General features: G+C 39.9%; 2 protein-coding genes and 1 long non-coding RNA gene across 3 annotated transcripts; 2 read left to right on the top strand and 1 right to left on the bottom strand.

Annotated features, from left to right (window-relative positions):
- Window positions 1-12,652: 12,652 nt before the first annotated feature.
- On the top strand, window positions 12,653-13,651 carry LOC122665958 (F-box/kelch-repeat protein At3g06240-like). The gene has a single exon (XM_043862078.1). It carries the CDS (start codon window positions 12,653-12,655, stop codon window positions 13,649-13,651), a length of 999 nt encoding a protein of 332 aa, XP_043718013.1.
- Window positions 13,652-17,171: 3,520 nt separating this feature from the next.
- LOC122665957 (F-box protein At3g07870-like) lies at window positions 17,172-17,903 on the top strand. The gene has a single exon (XM_043862077.1). It carries the CDS (start codon window positions 17,172-17,174, stop codon window positions 17,901-17,903), a length of 732 nt encoding a protein of 243 aa, XP_043718012.1.
- A 1,273-nt stretch (window positions 17,904-19,176) lies between these two features.
- LOC122663944 lies at window positions 19,177-19,951 on the bottom strand. Its single transcript, XR_006333249.1, has 3 exons — window positions 19,766-19,951; window positions 19,505-19,614; window positions 19,177-19,265 (listed from the first exon to the last, which is right to left on the bottom strand). It is a non-coding gene; the product is annotated as an uncharacterized LOC122663944 (long non-coding RNA).
- Between the last annotated feature and the right edge of the window lie 1,418 nt (window positions 19,952-21,369).

The raw sequence follows: 21,369 nt of genomic DNA, 5'->3' as shown, positions 1-21,369 counted from the left end.
AAGCCTTGGGTTGAACCCAGCCCAGCCTAATCTTAATTATATATACCTATATATATTAATTAAGAGAGGGTTCCCTACATTGCCCAAGTGTAATTTCAAGCCGATAATGAAGCCCCTTTTAGAATCTGACAAAACGAGAAGGGTCATTTATGACATATCAGCCCCTCACATGAACAGTGATATGTGAGCAGGGCCAGCCCAACTCAGCTCAATCTGATTAGGGTCAATCAAGGCAGGGCTAAGCTGAGCTGAGCCTTACAGGATTAGGCTTGGGTTGAGACTTGAGACTCCCCTTAGCAATTTTTTAAAATATGGCTCAACCCGGCCCTGTTTCACCCTATCTGTAACCCTGCACACATAATGAAATATTAGAACCCTATTCCCATGAAAAATGATAATGAACACACCTCTTTACAAATCCAACGGTTTCAAAGGGACCTTGCTGTGACGACTTCCTTAGCTGAATCATGACAAATTTTGATATTCCAGACAGCAGAAAAAAGAAACAAACGAAGGAAAAGCTTGCAGCCATTCAATCCCAATTCCCAAGTACCCAAAGATGAGACTCATGGACTTTAGGCAGAGCAATTCAAAAATTCAGAAACCCAATAGAAATAAACAGAGATACGCTTCAAATCAAGTTCTTTCTTCCCCCATTAGTGTTTATAAAGAATGATCAGAAGAGAAAAAGAAGATTAAGCAATTGGGGTCATTGAGATCTTGAAGCAAATATACCTGGGTTGGAGAATAACCAGATAATTACGGCACAGAGAACCAGCACAAGAGGTATAACATGGACGGCGTTCTCTGCAAATCTAATACGGGACTTCTCCTTCTTCGCCGCCTCGGAGAAAGGATCATAGGTTGGCAATTCACTGATCTCTGAAGTTCTCACTCTCTGAGAGGCCTTCGATATTGGCGTCGGTGAATTTAAGTGGGTGAAGAATTCCCCAGAGGCTTGAGATGTTCTCGACGATCTGTGCATCTTTTCTTCTTACCAGCGAAGAAGAAGAAGAAAGAAGAATCAGGAAAAGTAACAATACGCGAAGAAGAAAAACGTGTTTGTGCCAAACTGGAAAAGTCACGCCGGGCTTCAAAGTGACATGGGGCAGTGCAATGACCATTCCACCCCTCCTCGTGATGCCCCTGGCATGTGGGCACTTCCATTGGCAGCATTGGGGACCACACACCCTGGTAGAAAACCCCTTCCTATCAAATAAATATGGGAGAGAATGAACGCTATCTAATCGCGTGACTCATGCATTCAAATACAAGAGCACATGAAAGTACTACACTATCCTCATAAAATAAAAAATTACATCTATGTTGATGTTCTTGCATACACTAATAATCTCATTGGCATCATATTGGCGCCGGCAGGCGTTACATGACGAGACAGCGATCTCTTTCCCAATAGAATATCAATAAGTAAGATCAATATTTTATTATTCCTTAACAGTAGGTGTTGTAAAGTTAACAATATACCTCCCCTGTACTTTGCCCTAATTACACGTTCCTCCCCTTGGTTTTCCCACTTTACATTTTGACCCCTTATGGCTGACGGTGTTAGAGTGCTATTAATTAATGGTTTGAAAAGACAATATTACCCTTGTTCTAAAACACCACAAGTAGAATTACAATGATACCCTTTTCATCATCTTCAACCTTAAAACACCCATTTCTTTCCTCCTCCACCGCAACCACCACCACCGCCATCACTACAGCCACTGCCTCCTCCAACGCCACCACTGCCGCCACCTCCTCCTCCTCCTCCTCGGACTCTTATTCCCTAAAACTTTAAATTCACACACTAAATGTTGACCCTTCTATTTGCAGATTATGTTTCAATTAAATGTTAGTAAATTACAATTAGAAAAAGCTTAAGGGGTGAAATAGAAGAATCAAACTTGGATTTGATAATAGATCGAGTGGAAGATTGATTGTTCACCTTGGTATATACCAAGCAGGTGGAAGATCGAAAACCATAGAAAACCCTAAACACCAAAACCCCCAACCCCAAAACCCATCCGAAAAAAGAAAAAGAATGAGGATAGCTCCTATCGTTTCGCTCTGTTATTAGCTCTTCCGAACCGCCTTGCTCCTCCTTCTTGAGCTTCCATGGCAGGTTGTGCCTCGCCGAAGAAGCTGGAGGTTCCGATCTCCACCCCCAAAAAAGAGAAAAAGAAGCAAAAGGGCATAGCTAGCTATAGCTCACCCGGAGTTCTGGAAGATTCCTCTTCTTCTTCACCACCGACACAAGAGCTGGATTGGGAGGAGGGTTAGGGTTTGGATTGGTTTCCTAATGAGCAAAACCTCGAATATAGTGGGAGATGGGTTGTTCTCCCCTTCCAATGCCCTGCTCTTGAACAAAAATGGGTACTCTATTGCCATTAAACTCTATGAGAAAACTGATCTCCGAAATTCCTCTTTCTAACTTGAATATGTGATAAAAAAATCTGTTGTTCTCCCCTTCCAATGCCTTGCTCTTGAACAAAAATGGGTACTCTATTGCCATTAAACTCTATGAGAAAACTGATCTCCGAAATTCCTCTTTCTAACTTGAATATGTGATAAAAAATCTGTTGAATTCGTTGTTTCGCAACTTTTATCTCTTCCATTACATCATTGGAAGATGCCAATGGGATGAAGCTTCTTAATCTTGAGATGAAACGATTCCACACAAGACAAACGCCTCCAAGCATTCGTTGCCTCTGTTTTGGACCCCTGAATCTCTTAAAAGTTCTAGGGCTCTCGGGTGAAGCTCAAAATTGGATTTCCCAAGATTTACTTGAAACCCAGTCTGATTTTTGTTTTTCTAATCAAACAAAACCCAATATCTTATAGCAGTAGTAGCAACGAATAAACCATATTCGTCTTCAAATCCATTTTTGGGTTTCTCGAGTTGCTTTTGTTGTTTCTTGTTCTTCTCAAAGAAAACCCAGCCAATTATAATCACACTGTGATGCAGACTGTAATCTAACTTGACTCATCCATGGGCGAGGTTGGAACTTGGAATTGGAAATTTTGCAAATTGGCAAAATGGGTGGTTTTCTATCACCGAATTGTAATTATGTTGTTCCCTTTTTTTCATTCAACAATGAATCCCTCCAATTGAAGCGGAACCGTCGATGTTGGTGGAGCCGCCTTGGGAGCTTGCACCGGTAGAGCTAAAACTACCGTCGGTGGTGTCGTTCTTGGTGTTGCTACTGGGGCTGGGGTTTTAGGCGTGGTCGGGCGTGGTTGCAACAGCGGGTGGTGATGAAACCGACGTGACCGGAGTAGTTGGTGGTATGGTAGTCGGCGTTGCCGTCGGGACTTGACCGCTGACCATCGCAATGTAGAGAAGGAGGAGGAAGATGAAGAAGGAGGGTAAAAGGGTCATCGACAAGGACCCAAGGTTAGTTTAGGGATTATGAAAAATCTAACTATGCCACGTCGCACCTAATGACGGATGCTAACGGCAAGGGAGGAATTAGTAATTTTTGAAAAACTACAGGGGAATCGTATATAAGGTGGGAAAATCAAGGGGAGGAACGTGTAATTAGGGCAAAGTACAGGAGAGGTATATGTAATTTTCCCTAAAATATATGATTTAAAAATGACCGGAGAGCCATTTTTAAATCAATTTCTCTTCATGCTTCATAATTGATTCACCGTGTGTCGGTGATGATTCGTTTTTAACCGGACAAACCGCGTCACATAACATTGTGAGGTATCGACTGTTTTAGCCCAACCCACCATGATCATGACTCCGGTTGAATCGCGAACCATCAATTGCTGGGCAGACTGCTCCATGGTACCATGGACCGTCTTATAGTTTCTAGTAGGCATGTAGGGGTGCAAGTTTGGCCTAACGAGTCCAATCCAGCCCAAAGCTGCCTTGAACCAGGGCCTAATCTAGTATATAAAAATATGAAAAAAGTTTTTGTGCACGGCATTGCACCATGCACGGTCATTGGTCACACATAGGATGTCGGATGGGAACCCTAAATAGGGTTCGAAATGACCTAACCCCCCCTACTTGAAGTATCATTATTCATGTATGAAAAAAGCCATGCACAAGAACCTATATCTATAGGGAAGAGTTCTCTGTGGAAGGAGCATGGCCCCGCTCAAGGGCCACGCGAATATATATATGGTAAATTTATAAGTATATATAAATAAATATATAATATATCAATATACATAATTACATGGGTTTTCAAGGTCAATCTGGGCCAACCAGCCCTGCCCAGCCCAACCAAGATTAATCAAGGGTCAGGCGGGGCTAGGATAGGGTACAGCGAGTTGAGTTAAGAGATCTAGGGTTTTAAAAAATCTAGCCAGCTTTGGCTTGGTTGTAGAGGTGTCAAATGGGATGGAACTGGGTAATCGAGATAATTCCTTACACATTTTAGTCCCAATCTATTAAACAGTCCCAAAACCAAGACCCAGTCCATTTAAGTTCAGAACAGTCCGGTTCCATAACGTCTATGAGTACTCAAGAGTCTCGACATTCAAAATCTCAAATATATCCAAATTCCTAAGTATACAAATAATTGAATAATTCCTAATCATATCAATACTCAAAGAAATCGAAGTTTTCACACTTCAAAATCACCAATACAAAATCAAATTATTCAAAAAAAAAAATACATCTATATACATGTTAACAACTTAACATTCCAAATCACCAAAATACTTATGAACTATTAAATCCAAATGACCAAAAAGTACGTCTAAATCTTTAGCAACGTCTTTTTTGTTTTTGGTTTTTGGTGTAATTTTTTGCACTTCTCTATCATCAACTTTTCCAATTCACAAAAGAGTTTTATGTATTGAAAATTGTGATATTTTCAATTAACAAATATAAATGTAATCGATAATACATCTTCAAGTTGAGCCTCCAAACGATATTATCAAAAAAACAAATAACACATGGATGGAATCGATAGTGCACCTTCAAGTTGAACCTCCACACGATATGAAATGAAAGTGTGAAGTCCTAACACTTGATTATTCGGCTTGGTGAAGTCCTAAATGAATCTCATTATCTTAATAACTTAATCCTTAATGGTCCAATCCTCACTAGTATATAATATTAGGGGTGTTGTTCTTTGTGCCGCAGTGCAGGTTGCGCCCAGGTACATGGGGTGGACACAATGATCACCTTGCCCCCCTGAGTAGCAGGGTCATGTGCCTAGACGCAACCTGCGTTGCGGCACAGAGAACATTCTTCCATAATAGTAATAAGGAAAAAAATTCTCTGTCCAGGAGTGTGACCTACGCCAGCACTCCCATATGTCTCTCAATTATGTAAGTTATAATTATGTATTTCCAATAATAAGTAATTTAAACATATTAAATAGGTCCTAATTGTTTTGATTCCTTGTTCGATTTCTAATACTGGACTTGTTGGGGAAACCAACACCCAGAATTGTCCCACCCCATTTGACAATTGGTACCAAATGTTTTTTTTGATAACAACAATTGATACCAAAATCAATTCCCATAACCTTTCCAAAATCAGTTTGAAGATGTGTACGTGGGACATTGAACTTAATGTGAGTTATCAAAAAAGGTATTTTGTCTTGTCGGGATCGTGATCTTCTACTGCCGAGCTGCCTGGTAGGACTATGTAGCTCAGACACAGTGAGGCATGTAATGACCGCCTTACCCCCACTCGGGCAAGGCATTTGGGCAGGGGCAAGGTGGTCACTGCATGCCTCACTGTGTCTGGGCTAGCTGCACGGTCCTGCCGGACAACTCAGCAGTAGAGAATCTGAATTCGTCTTATCGTTTGTGATAGCAGTTAGGAAAGAACAAGTGGAATTGCTGGTGGGGTTTTATTTTACATTTTTACTGTTTCACTCTCACTTTGTTGCAACATATACATATAAATAGGCTAAAATTTCTGGGGCGTTGGCTGCAGACATATGGGGGTTGGTGAAATAACCGCTCTGTCCCCTTGAATGACAAACCTATATGTACTGAACAGCATCAAATTTTTTTTTTTTTTTTTTTTTTTTTTGATGGGTGAACAGCATAAAATTAATTAAATAGGCCATAAACAAACAAGTCCCATCTTCAGTCCATAAAATCTGATGTTTGTTTGTTGTTGATCGATCATCCTCTTGTTATCTTATTTGATCGGTATGCAAGGAATGTAAATCATTTTACTGTAAAGATTTGGGCAACTTTAACTGTTCGAAACTTCAAATTCATTTACAAAACTGGAATCTTTAGCTTTCCTGTTATTGGATGGGCAATGTTCCTAATGGGTACTATTCCGTCTTGGTTTTACACGTTTTTGGATTGAAATTTTGTTCACTTTTGTGGGTGTAGGACTGTCTAAAACGTTGCATATATAGCACTTTTGAAAAAAGGGGCCGGCGTCTGTATTTAAGGTTGAATTCCTACCCCAAGTTGTCCATCAACTGAAATAATTTAAAAATGATTAATTATATATTCAGTTCATTTTTATCCGGATATTTCAGCCGTTTCTATGATAACCCAGTCCAAAACCAATCCCATAAGGATTGGTCCAATTCGGTCTGGGTTTTTTTGATCGATTTGATTGGTTCAAACTAGGTTTTGACACCCCACTCCAATATGGAAGCTAGCAAGGGCAGTTGTTCAAAATATAATTCAACGCTTTAATAATACAATTACCAAAATTCAATTAAATGGATATAAATATAAAATACAAAGATGCACTTGCCTAGTCTTCCGATCCATCACATTATGGACTAACCCATATACTAATATGACCTTTTAATAACTGAAAAAAAAAAAAAAAAAGATCCCTAACTATTGCCCTCTCTCTCTCTCCCTATCTGATCTGTTTTGCTTTCACGTTCGAGTTCGAATCCTCTACTTCCACCTGCCCGTACTTCCATGTGCGCCCTACACACAATAGGGCCCGCAAAAACCGCCTTACCCCTGTCTGAGTGCCTTACCTGAGCGGTCTTTGCAGGCAGAAGTAGAGGATGCGGATTTTTCAGGTTCACATATATTAACAACAGAAATAGATGTGGATTTTGTAACTCTCAGATAGGAGCAGAACCCGCATAACGACCCATGCAACCAAAATGGGTGGGGTCGAAGTGAAACCCACCCAGATGGCATGCATAGTGAGCAATGGAATGGCAGTGATTTAATTTGTTTGGCTTTTAATGGCCGTATAAACATGTATAGTGTTGTGGCAAAGTTTCTAGAGGCTGTGGCAGTGTACTGGTTGACTTGGCATAAGTGGATTCGTAGAAACAGGTCAGACATAGGTTGGATTGTTTATTGAAACTTCTAGGCATGGGTGGCAGTGTTCAGAGGTGTTTAATAGGTTTTATGGTGTTTGATGATGTTTGACAGATACTGAAAGCAACAGGTTTTTAGTTCATGTCAGTTTCCAAAAGTGCACCTTATATAGGAGCACGACAAAGAGGTAACTTTGGAGCCGATTTGGAACATCCTCTTGATAGAATCTGAAAAACTCATGAACTGGAGAGTTGTAGCGTGATGAGTCGTCTTTCCAACGCAACTAGAATCACTATATATACTACAAGTTTATATGGAAAAGCTATGTTGATTTCCGTACGGTTGCGCGGTTTAGATGCAAATCCGGCCAGACTGCAAGTTTAGAAGTGATACGGCACATACAACACGTATTCTGAGGTATTTTGACTGTGTTTGGGTGTGCACTGATGCATTTGGTATATGTTGGATGAGTTCGGCATGCAAAGTGGCTTGATTATGAGTTCCTTGTACTTGTAAGGTTGTGGAGCCAACCAAAGGATGCCATGGCTTTAATGTAGCATCAACGTGCCAAATTGATAGGCCACATGGCCTTTTGAAGCCGTGGCAAGCCCACCTAGGCAGAGGAGGTGCAAGGCAACATTCCTGGGCAGCAACAAAGGCCACCGCGGCTAGTGCATGGGCGGCACAAGGCCACCTGGCATGGGTACGTAGCACCTGGGCAACAACAAGGCCCCATGGCACACGCGCATGGGCGGCACAGGGCCACATAGGGGCGCATGGCATGGCAGTTGTGCGCGCTGGGCGGCATGACGACGCAGGCATACCAGCCATGGCCGTGAGTGCATAACCCTTGCGGCAACTCTTTGGCTTTCATGCCTTAATTTTTTTTTTTTCGTTTTTTAACGTTTTCACCTATAGAAGCTAAGACCTTTATTTTTGTAATTATTAATAGTTGGAAACCTTTAAAAGAAAACTTCAATTTTTGGAGGGGCATAGGAATAATTTTTAGAAGTTGGCTTAGGAACCTGTTTGAAATATCAAGAAATTATCGAAGGGCCTTTTTGTAAATATAGAAATTTTGGTTGTTTCAAATGAAAGGCCCAGATTGAACCAAAATTATCTGGATTCAGATCTAATGGACGTAAAACAAGGAGCCAGGATCTTGGAGATCGAATGGTTGCTGTGGCAGCCGACTATTCGTGACATGAAGCAGCTTCACGACTTTAAGTAGTGATCTTCCCCGCATCACGAAATGGTCCTGAAATTATAGAATTACCCTTCAATCTTCAACTGGGCATAATTTTTTCATTTCAACTCGGATTTGGGTGATTCAAGTGGAGTTTTTCTCAGGAGAACAAGATGAATGTGCTGGAATAGTGTGTTTGAGAAAAAGAGTGGCCCAGAATAAAAAAATCAATAGTTCCTTGGTAATTGCATCACTTGGAGGCTTGGATTGAACATATTTTGAGTTCGATCACACCATTGGAGGTTCAAAAAGCTTGGAGGAGCTTATGGTGATGTTTGTGAGTGGAGAACTTCAAGTGGCTAACCCACTTAGGTGATTTCTATCTAACATTTAATTTATTAGATCCTAGGGTATGTTGTTTAATGTTATGAATGCCTAGTTGATTGATGTTGGGATCGGTTTTTTATTTTCAAGCAATTTATTGCATTGTAATACCCTTATGAGTAGTTGCTCATAAGATGTTTGATACAAAGCCTAGACAAACTTAGGTACTTACAGTAGGGGTTGTGAGTTATTGGGGTAGATGTCATTCGTTCTTGTACGATCAAGGATCGAAGTCATATCTGTTGTTGCAGTATTGGAGAGTATATGTGCAAATACGAAACCCAATAAGGGTATTGCACCGTGGATGTAGGATTATTACCGAACCACGTATATTTGTATGTTGTAGTTTGTTTTTGTACTTTGTGCAATGTTGTGGTGCTTGCAGAGTGGGTGATTACTCCCGGTTGGCTAGCTTTACCAATCTTGGTGGAAGGCAGGGGTACACATGAACTGTAGCTGGCCAATGGGATGTCCCGGCCAGTGGTGTTTACAAGTAATTTGAATCTGCTCTTGACAACTCATTGTGGATGGCAGTGGGATTTACTAGTGTTAGAAAGGAATTTTTAAAGGACTACTGATTCACCCCCTCTCTCAGTAGTGAAGCCTAGTTCAACATCAATCCCACCTCCACCATTCACAATGCCCATCATTATCTCTCCCTGAAACTATCCTCCAAAAATTTTCTATTCTGTTCAAATCACATTAACGTTTTAGTCTGCATTAAAAAACTGAAAATTTTGAATTCAAGAGTCCAAATCTAATTTGAGTTGGCAAAACTTGATACAAACTCCCAAATTGGCCCTCATTGCATGCATGCATAGTCAAGCTCAAGTTCTCTTGCCCCTCCCATAAGCCCAGTTGAGGTTAGGCTGATATCCAATCACAGAGGAACCAATTGCAGAAATGCCATGTGTAGAATTGACAGCTGTCATGGAACCACGCATCTCTGCCTCACCCGTCTCGCCTTCTCCGGTAACGGTCGCTGTTGCCTAATAATGTGGAATGCCGGAGATAGAGTAGAATTAATGATCCACAACCTCTACTGTCTTGTTTGATTGATGTTCATGGCTAAAGATTCACTCACAAGGGAGGAGAGCAGATGTGTGAATATCCTCTAGAGACATATATCTACTTATAAAGAGATGTCTACATACATGTATAGAAAGAGGTGTAAAGAAATAGCCATACCCAGAGATGTACCTCTACGAATTTCGACCATTCATTTACACCCCTAGATATGACTTTAAAATAGGTTGTGTTTGTTTACTATTTATTATGGGGAGGTGTACCCTTAGGCGTTTCTGACGAGTGACGAGTCTATCTAAAAGATACTTCTATAAATAGAGAAGAGTGGCATTGACATGACTCAACCCGTTGGTGGTGGTGTGATATTGGAGACCTTTCATACACTTGGAGTCTTTAATTTTTAAACCATCTCGTCCCACTTATAGTTGAGAGATTGCACAAAAATATCTAGAGTACTGGTACATCTGCATGGACATATGAGATGTCTGTCAATACAAAATAGGGTATTTTATTGAATTAGACTCTGAAATTTGATATGTGATTAATTTGAATTCTTTTCGAGAGGGTAGAGCAATAAATTGTGATCAGACATCATTCTTTTTTCCTAATAATAATGCCTTCTTATTAATAAAGGCACGAGATCGTTGTCTGATTGTGTAGCTTTTGTACCAGCATAGGGCCAATGAGAACGCATGCAAAGGTATCAACTTGGATGCGATTTTTAATTTCACGGGGTACGTGAGATGATAATTTCATATGCTGAATGTAACGATCAAAGAATCATTTTCTCTTTCTAAATTTTCTTCGATAGCAAAAACAAGGGATTTTTTAGAGTGCTTTTGTTTAAAACTTCCTAGTGCACATGCACGGTCCAATGTACATTTTAGGTGCACCAGCCGGACTTGAGAGAGAGAGAGAGAGAGAGAGAGAGAGAGAGAGAGTCTGCATGCTTTACGGAAACTACCTCAAGAGATAAATTAGGGACACAAGGAGTTACTAACGAATCCGGATCCTCTCCAACGACTTACTTTCTCCTTGTGTCTTGTTTCATATCAAGTCACGACTCCATTTCCATTTTTTATTTTATTTTTTCCTATTTTACTTTGTCCCATCTCTCCCTCTTTTTGAGGAATGTATAAAAACAAAAAATCTCTACTTGATGGTGGTTTACACTTTCTCAGAGGGCACCGCAAAATATGACGCCTATACCCCCTAGGTAAATACTGAGGCATGCTCCCCATTGACCCTGATGCTTGTGTAATCATGGCTCAACCTTAGTTAGTAAAGTCGCGTATCATACGCGTATTATATGCGTTCCCGTATTTTTAAACGTATAATACTCCCGTCCCCATATTTTCCCGTATTTTTATAAAAAAAGTGTTTTTAAGCAAGCACGTATTATACTCGAATAATACACGATATACGCTTTTTTTATAAAAAAAATTATCCAAAAGATTAGAATTTAGGGAAACGATTTCACTTTCCCTTTCGTCCCTTTCGATTTGCGTTGAACATCCAACCGTAGCAGGCAAAAGTAGCCGCCCTCCATCTCCAATCATCCTCGCCATCTCCGTTCAACAAAGCGGCACTTAAGTCTTGTACTCTCCTCTTGTTTCTCGGTCTTTCAACTTGCTCATGTCATTTTCGACAATCTACATTCATTTCTTGTAGATTATTGATATTTTGGTATGTTAAATGATAATCTTAGAGATGTTATATAGCATATTATATTATTGTGTTTATTTTAGTTAATAAAATCATGATATTATTTTGTTTATTAGGTGGTGAATGCATGTTATATAATGAATATATGTCCGTTTTTTAAAGTATTATTGCCGTCTATGTCGTATTATATCCGTATTAAACGCGTACCGTATTATTACCGTATGCATTTTATGAAGCCGGATTTTTGAAAAGTATTATTACCGTCTAATCCGTTTAATCGCCGTGACGTATCCGTTCCCGTTCAATTGCCGTTCCCGAACTTACTAACTAAGGGCTCAACCGCTTTAAAACTTTACATAGAAATCGTTTGTTTAATTTGAAAGCATTGCTGAGAATTATTTATCATGGTCTGAGGTATTATCACATTGTCATCCACGATACGTATCGGTATCGCCATAGTTTGAGGTATGTGGTATCATATCGCTCGTATCGGAACAATATGTAACAGTTTCGGTTGTAGCCAAACCCGATATTGTATCGGTGACATGGTAGTAAGGACAAGGGGTGAAACAGTTAAATATCCTCTTTAAAAAGGAAATCAAATCAGGGGCAATTTTGTCAAATATGACCGATCCTTGTCGAAACCGTAGCGTTACGGTATCATATTGGTTTTGCAATAGACCAATACCTGATCCAAGGTTAGAGTCCCTCCTGGAGTTGTAAAGAAAGCTTTAAAAAGGTTTCAGTGTTCTTCCTCAGTTATTAGGATTTTATATTGGGGAGTCCTTCTTCAATTAGGATTTGGGGTATTAGGTAGTGTTTTCCTTCCTTTTTCAATTGTAACCGAACCACAATATTTATTCTCTCTATATATATATGTGTTCTTGTTCCTGGTTCGATCTCCAACGATTCACATGCCTTCTTCTATTACTCCAATCCAATCCAATCCTAGTGGGTCAGGTACGTTAGTTAGTTAAGCTCTCTATCCATCTTTTATTATTATCTTGTTTCAGTTCTGTATCTCTCTGTTCTAGTGAGTGAAATTAATTCCTTTGAACATAATTCTTTCATTCCCCCATTATATATACTTTTATTCTTGAATCAATCAATCCATCCATCCATCCATCCGATCAGGTAAATTTTTTAAATCAATTAAAAATGGTTGTTAAATTCAGTAGAAAGGGGGGTAGTGATTGTAGCAGCCGCAGCAATGGAAGAAGAAGAAGAAGAAGTAATAAAGTACTGGAAGATTTGCCAGTTGAAATCATCTTCGACATCTTTTCAAGACTTTCCGCCGTTACTCTAATTCGATTAACGAGTGTATGTAAGTTCTGGAACAACTTGACACGAGACCCTGGATTCATTGACCTCCGCCTGAAGAAGAAGATGAAATTGATGCACGACGACGACATACCACTACCATCTCATGATCTAATCCTTGGATCATGCAGAGACATAGATGATATCAAAAGGGATACGAAAATGAGGAGCAGGAGGAGCTTGATTTTGATAGATGGGGTTGAAGAAGGGAATTGTAAAGCCAGAGAAATTCGAATAGAGCATTCGCAGAAGAATTGGTTGTTTCGCCTCGTTGGCTCTTGCAATGGATTGGTTTGTTTGGAGCCAGCGCCCCCAAAGCGGGGCCAAGTTCGTGCTATCATCATCTATAATCCTATTACAGGTGAGAGCTGGTGTTTGCCTAAATTAAAACCATCAGATTTTTCTGATTTCTTTTGGAGTGCGAGAGTTCCTATAATGGGTTTTGGTTTTGATCATGCAACCGGAAAATATAAAGTGATCCGATTCTTGTATGACAATAAAGGCCAATTGTTGAGTCAGATCATCACTTTGGGTGAAAAAAGTTCATGGAGAAAGTTGTTGGATATTCCGGTGATCAAAGGAGGACGTTACGGACAGAATTTCAATACCTTACCGATGTTTTTGAATGGGTTCCTATATTGGATAATCACAAAGCATGTAGATGGTGACGTAATATCGAGGAGTAACAACGATACTACTATTAATAAGGAATTCATTCTTGCATTTGATGTTGGCAGTGAAAAATTCCAGATTATAAACTTCCCAGCCCCTCTTCTTTCTGAAGTAACAAGAAGATCATATTATGGATTACACTTGATAAACATCAAGGGTTCTTAAAATGGCTATAGCCATGGAGATTTATAGCTTCCATGATGTGGTGATATCAAATATATGGCGAATTGTCGTCGGCGGCAGCACGCAGCTGGAACAATCTGATTCCTATTATGGTCATAATATCTCTTTTCATTCTTTATCAAAAAAAAGAAAAAATATGGCTTTTAATGAGTTTGATGATGTGGAATGTGATATCTTTTTTGCGTTGCTCGGCGATGACACATTGCTACTCAAATTTGGAATGTGTGGAAGCTATGTAAGTTTTGCTAATTCGTATTATCCTAAAGAGAAGGAGGATTTGAAAAGGAAGATTTTTTTGATATTGAAGGAATTGGCAATACGTCCACCATTATTACCGCTCACACCGACCCTTGTTTCCCTCAACTATGATGCTACTGATAAGGTTGTGGTCACGTCTCAACTGCGGAAACCATCACCCAGGCTTCGACGACCACCAACCCGCATGATCGATTATGTGTGAAGTGAAGTGCATGGACCTTTTCAATTTGGATCCTCTACTGTCGAGCTACCCGACAGCACCATGCTGCCTACGCCTTATTCTTGCCTGAGCACCTTGTCCGAGTGGAAGTAAGGCAATCATTGCGCGTCTCATCGTGTCTGGACAGTACCTACCAGGCAGCTCGATAGTAGAGGATTTGGATCTTGGTTCCATCAGTTACATCTTAGTTACCGTTGTTATTTTAGTTGTTCCATCTTTATTTTAATTAGGTTGTTTCAGTTATAGAGGAATGATGTATTTAAGTCTTATTGCATGTAATCAAGAGTACGTATTTCGAAGAATATCTTTGCAATAAATTCTATTCCAAACTCCCCACCTCTTTATAATTCTTCTAAGACTAACCTGGCCTCGAACCAAGGATCATCGTAATCCCAGAGCAACCCATCATTTTGGTGCTTTCGTTGAGATCTTCCCCGCTTGGCAGAAGGAACTTAGCTCCACGTTCTCTATGAAACTGTCTCCAAGAAAACACTAAACCCAGCCTAACCCTATATTAAACATAGGCCCAGCCCAGCCCCGCCCCACCCTTTTCAGGCTCAGGTCAGGCTGTGGCCGAGTTTTGTTTGGAATTTTTTGACACCCCTAATGCGGTTGCGCTGAATGTAACGAAATTTATGGTAGGAGAGAGAGAATTGTAGGAGGAAACACTAAAAAGAATCGTTTTCTCTTTCTAAATTGTTTTCGACAGCAAGAAGGGATTTTTCTTTAAAAAAAAAAAAAGAAAAAAAGCAAAAAATTTGCAAGGTTGAAAAAGCTTTTTAATCTCCTCTATGTGGGTTTTTTGGTACCAAACAAGAAAAAAAGAGAAAATAGAGGTGAAAAAAAAATAGATTAAAGCAGAAAATGGGAAAAACTGTTTGTAATCAACTAGGTTACAACCGGACATATTTGTCCATCCCACACTAATTACTTTTTATTAGTGATAAGAGAGTTTGTCGTAATTTGCCTCTTCTTTTCCCTTTCCCTCTACCTCAACCCTTGTTCTCAGTCTTCGCTCTCCCTCTCCCTGGCCGGCTCCGGCTCTCCATGGATTCGGGTTCCGAATGAAAATAGGATCGTGAAAGGGGTGGGAGTAGATTTCCCTAGGACTTGGATTTCTTGGCTTAAGAATCTTCAAGATTATAAAAACACTCAAAAGTTTTCTAGCCTTTCTTCCTTTCTTCCTTTTTGTAGATTACTAATTTTGGTGATTTGATTTGGACTTTAGGACTTTTAAATTCAGGGATGGACCCAAGTCCCAAGACTTAATGAATTGTGATCACTTTGAGCTGTTTAATCTGCTGGGTTACATATGCGAGTCTATGAACATGGGTTTTAGGCTGGAAACAGATTGTGTGTGGTGATTGTAATCTGGATGTTCTCCCAAAACTATGCGAGTCTCCCATCAATGCAAAATCCTTACTGGCAATGTGAGGCACCTGGAGCCTGAAACTTCACACTATCCATCATCTCTTTGAGCTTTTCCACTATGATGAGTGCATCAGATTCAGGCATTCAAATAGTAGACACTTCTTCCGTTGCGTCTGTCTTTCTTTTTGTTTTTTGGGTAAAGCGTTGCCTCCCATTCCCATTCCATCCTCCACCCTTGCCCTGCTTTCGTTCCGTTGCGTCTGTCTTTCTTTTTGTTTTTTGGGTAAAGCGTTGCCTCTGTCCTTTAGTTGAGATCCTTAGGAAGTCAACTCCCCCACCCCAACCGCTTACACCACTCTTGCGTCCAATTTGGATCCTCTATTGCCTAGTTGCCTAACAAGATCATGCTGCCTAGACACGGTGAGATATGCAATGACTGCCTCACCCTTGCCTGAACACCTTGCCCGAGTAGGGATAAGGCGATCACTGCACGTCTCACCATGTCTTGACAGCACAGTCTTGTCGGGCAGCTCGGCAGTAGAGGATCTGGATCCCCCTGCATCCCATCTGCAGACTGCTCTCTCTCTCTCTCTCTCTCTCTCCCTTGCGAAAGTATGTTTTAGTACTATTTTATCATATTGCCACGTTGTCTTATGGAGGGTAAAAAAGTCTGATTACAATTTCTGTTTGTAACCTACTTGATTACAAACAGATGCACCCATAAAAAATAGATGGGGCGCTATTCTCTGTGCCACAGCGTAGCCTACACCCAGGCATATGAGGGTGGGCATAATGACCAACCTGCCCCTGCACATATTGTTCTCTGTGCTGCAGTGTAGCCTACGCCCAGGCACATGAGGGTGGGCGTAATGACCACCCTGCCCCCTACATAGGTTGTTCTCTGTGCCGCGGCATAGTCTACTCCTAGGCCCATGGGGGTGGGCGTAATGACCACCCTGCCCTTATACAGGCTGCCTATATGGTGTAGGTTGCGCTGCGGCAATCTAAAAAAACAGAGATATAATAAGAAGAGAAAAAAGAAGAAAAAGAGACTATGAATATTTCAAGGAAACTACTCTCTCTAATAAGAGATAAATTAGGGGAATATGGACTTTGTTTTTTGGTAGAATAGGGGAATAAGGAGTTGCTATAGTAACCCCTAATAAATAACTACAATAAATACCACAACTCCACGTCTGCTTAACCGCGTAGTTAACATAGGCTTAACTACTTACAAGTTACAACCGACATCTATCCGCACAACCAAAAAATTCTTCCGGCAGTCTCCGGGAAAATGAAAAAAAAAAAAAAAAGGATTTTTAATGTATGTCCATTCTCTATATTGGATTGGATTCCTCCATTTGTTACTTGCAATTTTTTTGAATACTCGGCAACCCAATGTTAGGGTCCCTCCTTGAATTTAAGGTTTCAGTTCTTCTTCAGTTTAGGATTTGGTTTTCCATTTGCAGAGAACTATCATTGTCTTTCTTCAATTAGGATTTGGTTCTACTGAAATTTTATTTTCTTTAAACATTCATTCTCCATTATACTTTCATTCTTGAATCCATCCATCCATCAGTAAATAACTCAATTCCAACCATCTGGTTTCTCCTTTATTCCAAATTCTTTCTTTGTGAATTTTTGAATTCGAAGATGGTTGTTAAATTCAGTCAGAAGAGGAAGAGGAAGAAGGAGAAAGCGAGGAAGGAGAGTGATTGTAGCAATGGAAGAACAAGTAATAAACTGACAGATTTGCCTCTCGAAATAATCTTCGACATCTTTTCAAGACTTTCTGCCGTTACTCTCAGTCGATTAAGGAGTGTATGTAAACTCTGGAACAACTTGACACGAGACCCTGGATTCATTGACCTGCTGCACCTGAGGAGGAAATTGAAATTGAAATTGATGCAGGAGGTACCACCATCACATCTCATCTTTGCATCAGAGACAACAAACACACAAGTCTGGGATACGAAAAGGACCTTGTTTTTGATAGATGGGGTTGAAGAAGAAGGTACTTGTAGGGCTATAGAAATTTATTTGGAGAAGAATAGGTTTGACCTTGTTGGCTCTTGCAATGGATTGGTTTGTTTGGCTTCCGTCCGAAAATTTGGTTCTATCATCATCTGTAATCCTATTACAGGTGAGAGCTGGTGTTTGCCTCCTAATTCAAAACTTGAAGATTTTTTCCTTACCTTTGGTCCTATGACCGTTCCTAGAATTGGTTTTGGCTTTGATCATGCAACCGGAAAATATAAAGTGATCCGATTCTTGTATGATGATCAAGGCCAGTTGTTGGGTAAGATCATCACTTTGGGTGAACGTTCATGGAGAAACTTCTATATTCCGGTGACCAAAGGAGGACAGTATGGCAATAAGGAATAGACGGCGCTGTTCTTGAATGGGTTCCTATATTAGATAATCAAAAGGGATGCAGTGGGGAACGGTAATGAATTCATTCTTGCATTTGATATTGGCACTGAAAAGTTTCACATTATAAACTTCCTCCCTCCTCTTTCTGAAACAAGATTATATACATTACACTTGATAAACATCAAGGGTTCTTTGGCTAGAGCTGGTGAAAACTTCTTTGATATGTTCAATGTGGTGATATCAAAGATATGGCGACTTGTCGGCATCACGGCTATCGGGTTCTCTTTGGAACAATCTTCCTATGATATCCCTTTTCATCCGGTGGAATATGGTAAGTTTTATGTGTTGCTTGGTGATGGCACATTGCTAGTCAACTTTGAAAGACAGGGAGGCTATGTGATTTTTGCTTCGTACCATCCAAAACAGAAACATTTGGCGAGGAAATTTTTTTTGATAACGAAGTTATTGCCAATGCGTGAACCATTATTACTGTTCACACCGACCCTTGTTTCCCTCAATGATGCCAATTAATCATCTTTCATGCCAAGAATGGAGTTTCATTTTGTTTTTTTCTTAAAAAGTTCTGTTCATGCCAATCCTTGTTTCCCTCACTAATATCTATTAGTTAATCTTTGTTTTGTGTCTTTCTTATTTCAAGTCTTTCTGATGAATGAAATAACTATACTGAACAGGTTTTTTACAGAATTTTAGCTCTGTTTTAAGAGGTAACAACTAACAAGCCATGCTTCAAACATAGCTTGTGTCTTACCCTCACCAGGAATACTGACATTTTTGCGAATTTGCAATAGAGTGAGACCAAGGGCTAGGTGATAAGAATTGGATAACAATGGTCTTCTATAGAGAAAGAAATGCAAATAAGTGTTATACACCGAGTCAAATTTCACAAAACAAAGAAAGCATCAACAACTCATATATTACAAGCATAGAATTAGATCCATTCATTGACTCCCACTCAGTTCTCCTTTCAACTATTCTGTGCAAAAAACCTACTTCTCTTGAAATTGTTTTCAGAAAAAATGAATGATGATTGATGAGAAGCATGGATCTCCTATTATAGAGAAGAATCTAGGATTCTCCTTTTTATGGAGGACTTAAAGGCAGCAACCAAGTGCACAGGGGAAACCTCATCAACTTGATAAGAGTCGAATCATACATCCAGGGCCAATGCACTGTTTGGGCAGTAGCTGATACCAGATTCACTAGTCTCTGTAAATACCTCAAAGGTGCTGGCAGTAAATGTCTGGTTAGATTGGAAGGATATTTGTCTTCCTGTGTGTGCATATCCACAATATTCTACTTCATACACAGTTGTGTCCTTCATAAATGCAGATACTGCAATGCCAACTCCTTCCCCTGCATATTCACATGAATAGCTTAAGATGATTATGACCACAACTACAAAGGTTTTGGCTCAGTATTAGTAAACATACAATATTGGCACATGAACATTCACATATATAAACAAACAAACCTGTAGTGGTTTCAAACTGGAAAAAATTTAAAAAAAAAAAAAAGGGTAAATTGTTCTTTTGAATAGCTGTAGCACTTGTATGCATATGAAAAAGAGAGAATTTGAAAGTCCAGAGCTGTACCATGTGTGATAAGCAACAAGTTTTCACGAGGATATTGTCTGCCAGTGCATGAATAACCTGTTTAGACACCGAGCCCTTGCGTCCATCAAAGACTCCTCCCACTTGGGCAACTATAATTCCTCATGAACAACCTGAATGTCAGTAAAACACATATACACTAACCTATCGCATGGACAATGTACATGAATTCCACAACTAGGCTGCTGTAAACAAGAAAATGAAGCCGAAAATTTTAAGGAGTTATTGACTTTTCAAATTTACCTCTTGGTACACACGTTCTGCAGAGTGATCCACTGTCCCAGCCGGGAGCGTCTCTTCAAGTTTGGAGATATCGAAACCCCAGTTCCCGTCTTTAGGAGCCAAATTAGGACTTATAGCTTCCCTACTTAATACTTCACATAATCCATACTCAATTGAGACCTATACAGCAACCGAAGAGTTCAAAAACAAAAGATAGCATGTCAAAGACACCAGTTAAACACATATAACCCGTTGGAAAAAATTTTCCTTCAAAAGATAGCATGTCAAATAAACCAGTTAAATACATATAACCAGTTGAAGAATTTTTTTTCTTCAAAAGATAGCATGTCAAAGGGAACAAGTCTGGCTGCACAAGCAATCCATCAGCCAAGCTCTGGTTTTTCAAACTTAAGTCTCTTGAAACTCAAGACTGTTGAGAGATTCACGATAGATTACTATTTCATGGGAACTGCTCAAGTTGGAGGAGGCATTTAATCAAAACTAATATAAAACAACTTAAAAGAAAACAAAGTCGACTCAGGCCACATTAAGCCTGTTCAAACCAGAATTAGGCCACATTAGGCCTGGTTCTTTTTGGACTTCCTATGCCGGTAAGTCTTCAGTTCTACATCAGTAGAGCATCATGGCCTATTGTTATTATCTGGGTATCCAAGCATATCGGATAGTATGGATGGTTGTATTATCTGTGTGCATAATTCTTTTAAAGACGTATGGTGACATACTCGTGACACCAGCATCATGGCCCTGCTCCTGGTTAACCCCCTGGACTGATGTCCTTTAATCATGCCATATGATGTATGATAGTGTGACAAACTGAGTGGAATTTTCTATCTAATAAGATGTCCTTTTTCTTTCTCTTTTAGTTGGACTATTCACAAAGGGGATTATCCCATTGACTTGTTTTTCACAGCGATTTCGGTACATTGGGGCATATCAAGTTGATCGTAAACTTGAGAGCTTAGAGTTGGACTTCATCTCAAAAACTTCTATTGACGAGGCTGCTATATCAAGGATAAGATCAATGCGCCACTGGAGAGGAGGATTGGTTGTAAGTAGCTTTTGACTACAGTGCTTTTTAATAATAGTTTTTTAGATTTTTTTTAAGAAAGAAGAGAAGTCCTCTCAAGAGAAATTGGTACTCAGATGAAATAGGTTCTCGACAAGGGAAAGAATAATGTAAGTTTTTGTAATTGCATATTTTTTGTAGAATAAACACTCAGTTCTGTTGAAATGCAACTGAGATTTTTTGAGTTGATTCATCAAATAGGCTCAAATCGACCAATAAGAGTTGTTGACCTCTTGTGGCCTTAAAAAAGGAATTAAAAGAGGATGAGATGGGCTTCTGAACTGACTCTTCTTTTTGGGGGTGGGGGTGGGGGTGGGGGTGGGGGTGGGGCCAGGATAAATGCATTGAGTTGCTGCCGGAAGTGCAACAGAAACAAGTGAAGGCTGGAAGCTGGCCAAATATTGGTATTTCTGATTCTAAAGAACTTGAAACATCTGATCATCCGGAGGTACAACAGCCCCGTTCTACTGGCTTGCCCTGCCCTCTACTGCTGATTCCCTTATTCTTCGGAATGATCGTACCATTTCTCCCAACGAAA

Source organism: Telopea speciosissima, chromosome 6, assembly GCF_018873765.1.
Source record: "Telopea speciosissima isolate NSW1024214 ecotype Mountain lineage chromosome 6, Tspe_v1, whole genome shotgun sequence".
In the NCBI taxonomy this organism is placed as follows: domain Eukaryota; kingdom Viridiplantae; phylum Streptophyta; class Magnoliopsida; order Proteales; family Proteaceae; genus Telopea; species Telopea speciosissima.
Note: the sequence above shows the minus strand (reverse complement) of the source record. Positions and strands in the feature narration are given on the sequence as shown.